This window comes from Atta cephalotes (genome assembly GCF_000143395.1).
Source record: "Atta cephalotes unplaced genomic scaffold scaffold00043, whole genome shotgun sequence".
In the NCBI taxonomy this organism is placed as follows: Eukaryota; Metazoa; Arthropoda; class Insecta; order Hymenoptera; family Formicidae; genus Atta; species Atta cephalotes.
In genome coordinates this window covers 417438-424682 of record NW_012130107.1, presented here as the reverse complement: position 1 = coordinate 424682, position 7245 = coordinate 417438, and the positions used below count along the sequence as shown (strand labels likewise).

Below are 7245 nucleotides of genomic sequence, written 5' to 3'. Positions count from 1 at the left end.
TATTATTATATATATATATATATATATATATATATATATATATACAGTATATAATTTATTACTTTATATATTCATATATAATATATGTATGAATTATATACGATATGTTATAATGTATACATATGTATACAATTCACATTCGCTTATCGATAGATTATTCCATAATGGCATGTTTGTGAGAGATAAACGTCCCTAAGCAATTCACGCGTGACTTGAATAAAACGATTGTTAATGATCTATTGCATGCGGTTTATAATAAAAAAATCTAGGAGAATGTGTGTGAGAACAGAGCGTCCTTAGGTGCCCTTAGGCACTAACTATAAAATAGGCTGCATTAGCTACTGTAGTTGCTAGACTGTTATTACGGTAACAGTTCACATCAAGTCAATTATATGGGCGTATCGCGTCATCATACTATACATTTCTTCAATAGAGGATCGATGTCGAAGAATTCTTCTTCTGACAAGAAGTCAATTCCTCGGATATAGTTACTGATCTTTGAATAAGAAGAAATCTCCCATTTTATATCCCTTTTATTGTAATATCCCTTTTACCGTACCTTTATTGCCGACTAACTTCCGTAGATAACATAGAGCTCTTTCAGTACCGATGCACGTTATACTTTCTAACTTCTCGACCGAAAGGTCATTTAGGTCATTTCAAGGTCATTCTTTTTCTATCCAAATATGTTTAATGGATAATATAATAATATACACAATTTGTTTTTGTATTATTAATTATTATATCAATAATTTATATTGTGACTTTTATCATTTTTGCTTGTTATAGCCAACTAGGCACTCGAAGCTCGAGAAAGCCGATATCCTCGAAATGACGGTGAAGCATATACAAACGATGCAGCGGCAGCAATTGAGTACCGCCGTCGCCAACGATCCGGTGGTACTAACGAAATTCCGTTCCGGATTTTCCGAATGTGCTACCGAAGTATCACGATACATCAACCGCCTCGAGAACGTCGACCCTGCCATCAAGCAACGATTGGTATCACACTTGAACAATTGCGTGAGCCATCTCCAGCAAATGGCGCCATTCTACAGCCAGTACGTGCCCTACATGCCGGAACGTCTCTATCCGGAGGTAAAGGTTGGTTTCCAGAGCGATTTCCAGAATGGGGATGAGAATAACAACGGTAGCGCGAGAATACAGATACCGAATGGAGTCCAATTGATTCCGAGTCGACTGCCAACGGGCGAATTGGCATTCTTGGTGCCGCAATCCGCCGGGATCTCCGCGAATTTTCCCTTTTTTCCACCAGCTACGGATACATCTACAAGGATCGGTCAATCGTCGGCTTTTACCGCCGTTCATCGGCCACACACCCCATTACTAAGCCCTTCGACTTCCACGTCGAGTTACGGCGATGAGAGTCATCATTCGGAACATCCACGGGCGACGACGCCTAATCATCATCAGCCACAACATCAATTCAAATTACCCGAACAGAGTCCTGCGTCCTCAAAGAGCTTCTCATCTTCGCCAGAAACCCAGAAACCGCAAATTAGCTCGACTAGTGACCGAAAGTCACCCGCAATGACATTCTTGGAATCTAAGGTCGTGGATAATAATGTTGCAAATAAAAAAGACGTTGCGGAAGGTTTGGACAATGCCACTCATACGAATGGTACCATAATGCACGGTTTGCGACAGCCGCTTTCCGTAATTACAGACAAGACTTACAATCGCGTCTCGAGTGGCTTGCTGCTCAAGAGAGACGGTTTCAGAAGACGTCATTCCGACGGGCTTTTGGCGATCTCAGATAAGAGACCAAGATATCAAGAACCCACTAGTTCGACCTCCTCGATGAATAATACCGACGTGCTTAAGAGCACAAATGAGCAATCTTCCGCAATTCCTACCCAAGATTTGCCCGGAAGTCAGAATTGTCAGACACCACGAAATTGCAATGCAAATTCCGATAACTTCCCAGCAAGCCCAGCAGGTTCTTTTGCTACTAACGGCGATATGTGGAGACCCTGGTGATCGTTATTGCTAAAAATGAAAGATTAAAAATATTACGAAATTGAACAATTATTTTGGAAATATTTAACACAAAAAGGCGAATTAGATGTATTTTCTGATTAGAAATTATCAAATTATAATTGATTAGTGAGAGCGTGCCATGAAAATATCATTTTACATATTTTGAAAATTTGTTTCGGTTTGCATAAATCACAGAAATAATCAAGAAAACAGAATTTTTGTGTGATACATATTATGTATTTCTTGTTAAACTCGGTATTTTGAAATATCGTAAGTAATTCTAGTAAATTAAAAAATAGTTTAAAGATAAACAAGCTCACTTTAATGATGATAAGGCGATTTCGTGCGTGAAATTAATTATATATTTTCTGAGTAAGTACTGTTAATGTACTTGATGCATCATTATGCATCTTCGCCATTTCGTAAAGACTCATAAGCTTTAAATAGATTAAACAATATTTTGTTAAGTCTGTCACAACGCGTAATATGTGAATAGCCCTGTATATATTTCCATTTATTATTTAATTAATTAAACCTGTCTCTTATAAATTATAATATTACGTAAATCAATATTATACGAGTGATGACTATTTTCAATGATCTGCGATGTCTAACGATGGTCAGTATTGTTAATTAACACGTTTACTGCTACAAAGATCTTAATGTACTCCGCAAAAAACAAATTAAATGTCACATAATTTGATTTTAAGGTAAATTTTTACAAATTTTTCTAATTAAGTCAATTCCATAATATACACTGTTAGAAATGTAATCACGAGTTTCCTTTACATGTAAATGAAGCTCATGATTAAATTTAAGTTACAGTTATCTAAATGTAATAAATGTGTGTATTAAATTTATGAAATTTAATGTACTTTTCACAAAATTTTGTGAAAAGTATATTAAAAATCATAAATTTTCATGAAAAATACATTAAATTTCATGTACACAAATGTACTTTTCAGTTATAAATACATCAAATACATTAAATTTAATATAATGTCATGAAATTAAGTTCAAATTATGTAACTTAAAAGTATATTAAATTTCATGAAATTTTTAACAGGGTATAGAATTTTCTATATTTTGTTAATTGCGTTTTATTCGTATATTAATATGATATATTAAAACATTAAAGTGGCGACTATCATTCGTGGCATTCAACGTGTTAAAATAATGTAAAGAGTTTGTGATAAAAAAATATAACATTGAAATACGATCTTGAAAAAGACACGATGTTTATTTCTTATTTTTTATTATTGCATGTACAATACATTCGTCGACAAAATAAATAAATTTATAGAATGGAAACCAACCTCATTGTAAGTGTTACAATTCTATCTCGCAAAAAAGCTCCTACATATTCTACCAATATTCCACGATCTACCATATTCCACGATCTCGTAAAAGCACGGAAATTTTCCTCGTTGAAAGAGCCATCGGAGGCGCTTTACCCTTTTAAGGAGCGTTAAACGCGCTCCGATTCATAAACTGGAACTTATTCTTTCCTTTTTTGCCGATAAAGGAGCAAAAAGCTGTGGAGAATGAGAATTTCAACCACCTGTTACACCGCAAAACCACCCGCGTTCTCATCGACTGAATGCTTAAACTGATTTATCGACAGAAATCGCAAACTTTGTAAATTCCCTTAGTCTTATTCTTAGAGCGCACGTACTTATGTTTAAAAAAATTTTAAATTATTGCTTACTGATACAGAGATGATCAAACAATACAGTCGATTACGCAACCGGAATGTATAACAAAAATATACCCAAAATTTATGAGGAATTCGAACGATTTAACAAATCATTGCAAATTTAACATTTGTTTTATCTGGCTGATTTAAATAGTCATAAATATGTAGTTGTCGCTGTGACATAGTATTATTTACAACCAGTTTTAACGTATTGAAATCCTGTACAAGTTCGAGCATTGACAGTGAGATGGCGACACATATATTTGAGATTAATTCATATTAAATTTTTTACTCTCAAACGCAATCATCAAAGAATGCCTGTAAATTATGACATTACGAATTTTCATTACATTTTCATCGCAAATAAATCTAATTTGCTAGAAATCGAAACATAAAATTAACAGAATGTTTCTAACATTTGTTGATTAGTTTTATATTGAAACGAACAAAATTACAAGTAAAAACTAAAAAAAGGAGGTACTAGTTTATCTGTTTGTAAAGTATTTTGTATTATCGTGTATATTTTTAAAACCGATATTACTTAAATATCATTAAAGTTGATATAATTAACTATGGCAATAAAATGTTTTGTTTAATTTCAAATACTTCAATAGGGTACAAACAATGCTACTTTCATTAAAGATTATTGTATTCATTTTTTTAATATAAGGAAAACGAAATTAAAAGGAACAGCGAATTTTATTTTAGTTTCTTTCTTCGATCCTTGTGTGACGGGGTATCGTCCAACGTTGCGCGAGGCATCGAAGTCGCCGATTCGTTCGCTTAAATTCGGGTTTAATATCACACACTCTGCTCGTCCCTTTTCGATATTCACGTACACAATGGGCCTCGATGTCGGTGTATATATAGATTCTGGCTGTGAGTAACTCCCGTACACTATATCACGAGTATAAATAATTACTCCAGCGCACAGCAATTACTATAAGTTATGGCACGGCCGCTACAATTTGCAATGTCAAGACATAAACACTGCTACCGCTTACATTTGAATACATTAAGACGATGGGAGTCTCTGATTGGACCGACGGGAAGTGGTGCGGTCCCGTATCGGTATGTGAGCTACGATCTGGTGGTTGACGATTTTTATTGAGGAAACGATCATCTCGCGGGTCTCTCCCGGCAATCATGGCCGTTGCTATTGCAATCGCAAGTTGCCGTTTGATGGATCTCCATTCCCATTCCGTTCGCGAGCACACGTTAAAATGGATCTGCGATTTTCCATTGATGTGTTGAAGTATTTATGGGATGACAGAGATCTATTCTCGTACAATTGTCTTATGATAATCCGTGGATCTTACGTTCGTGATAGATTGCACGATTACAGAGCCCAATATGTATCTCGTTTTTTTCTCAATTTGGATGTTTATCGCGAGAATGGAAAAATGAATCGCAACGATTGACAATGAAGAGTCTTATGCTTGCCCAACGGCGGATCTCTTAAATGTTGAGTTGACAGTCCAATTAACCTTTAGAGGACGAAGATATATTTTTAAAATCTTACAGCTTTTTCTTGAGTAAGATTTACAATAATTCATTATTTCATTCCTTGTCTCAAAATATAACACTATTTCAGAGCCACTCAATCTATAGCATTCTGTAAAGGTTAAAAGTATAGAATAGCGAAGAAGTAGATGCTAATTTTTGTCTAAAAAAAAATTGATGATCTCTTCATGCCAATCTGTAATAAATTTAACATTCCAAGTTGTTTGATACAAGCATATTGCGAAATTAGATATATCATAATCTACCATTCGCTACGGCGAATGATGTAAATGCATAGCGTGCAACGCTAAAGATCTATAAATCACAGGGAGCAATCGCGAATCCGCGATAGCGGTGAGAGAAAACCTATAGCCGCGTGCTCGCAGCTCTATTCTCTATTACCAGAATCAAGTTCGAAACAGCTTCCCAGACCAAACCATGATCTTGCCGGGCAACTCATCGATCGGTTGAAAAAACGATCGTCGAAAGCCAACCGAGTGCATAGGCTGTTTTCGTTGCGGTATACGACCAGACGCGAGTGCCTCCGGACGGCGGATATAGCAATCGCCGAGTGTTTTTCGCGAGTAGTTATATTTCGATGGGTATCCGATCGCAAAAGAGAGAGGAAACGACGCCGGGTGCCGACGCGCGAAGGGTAAGGGGGGAGGGGGATGATGGAGGCGGAGGTTCCGTCCGCGCGTATGTGCGGCCGCCAGGCCATTTGCCTCTGCGGTCTCTTGATTCCTAGCGACTAAATTTTCATCTGTACTCATTCAAGTTTTAATGTGTTTTTGCGGCATCAGTCATTCAAACTTAATCAACAACCGGTTACACGTCGGTGCGCGAGCGCGACCACACAGATTCGCGCGGCGTCGTCGGTACAGGCGGTAGAGGCGGTAGAAGCATACGCGGGGTGGCCGCGTGGTGCGGCTCGCGAGTGTGTAGGTGTGCGGGCGCGACGGAATATTGGTCGGGCGCACTGTGACGAGAGCGTATTAATTATAACTCTGGTCAGAGGAACGTCAAGAGATGCTTTCGCAGATACCTACGATAAATTGTCGGTTTACCAGCAAATCTCATTTCCAAACCCCGCCATTTTTCCGCTCGTTTATCCACGCCCATTGGGAGAGCACCGCGCGCTACGGCGCGCTCGGCCAACGTCGCGGTATTCCCTTCCTTTCACGTGTACACACGTGTGTATATCCGGCCGCAGTGCACGACTGTCGCGTGCACAAGAGTGCGATGACAGCGGAAGGGAGAGCGTTTTTACCCAATAAAGTTGGTGAGCGTAATAGGAATGTCGGCATTAACGAGTTCATTCGGCGCTTATCGGGCATTGCCGGTCTGCGACGTGTCATGATAAGGTTTTATTCATTTTGAAATCCATAGAATATCTTGCGTATGTTTTTCGTGCGATTATTAATCGCGTCAGAGCGCAGAAATTACCCGTGACGTCAAAATAAATTATACCATTTTAAATAATATTAGATTTATCAAGAAATTGTCGAAATTTTCATATCACAAAGTCTTACGAAAATATTTTATCTTGAAAAAAGATCTTCTCATGTATATATAAATGTAATTTAATTAATTAAATCATTTTAAATTTAAATGTAATATTGCAATACATTACAGTTTACGTGCTCAATGTATTACAATACGGTTACCACGTTGAGAAGGAAAAAAAAAGATGGAACTAAACCACGCAATTAATTGGCCAATTTCCAAACATTCTTTGTAAACCTCAGTAACGAAGTTTTGTACGATACACAGTACCGAATTAGCTAAGCGTAGCGGAGAAGTGTCGGTGCAAGTAGTCCGAGAGACATTTATTTGGCTGTCTCCGAAGCGGTTGGGAGTTCCGAAGAGAGTGTGGTACTGAAGGGGAGCAAGTAAGAGATACTGTATTAGCCCTAGTAGGAAGTAGTATATCCGATAGAGAAAGAAACACAGCAGCGGTAGCAACCTCGAGTAAGATAGGATATAGACAGAAAAAGAGAGAAGGAGAGAGAGAGAGAGAGAGAGAGAGAGAGAGAGAGAGGAGG

General features: G+C 37.6%; 1 protein-coding gene across 1 annotated transcript in view; it reads left to right on the top strand.

Moving 5' to 3' along the window:
- The window catches only part of LOC105622263 (protein hairy), a 5789-nt gene extending 3788 nt beyond the window's left edge, over positions 1–2001 (top strand). Inside the window, exon 3 of the mRNA XM_012203683.1 lies at positions 790–2001. Coding sequence (XP_012059073.1) covers positions 790–2001 — 1212 coding nt within the window. The remainder of the gene's footprint in view (positions 1–789) is intronic.
- Positions 2002–7245: the final 5244 nt, after the last annotated feature.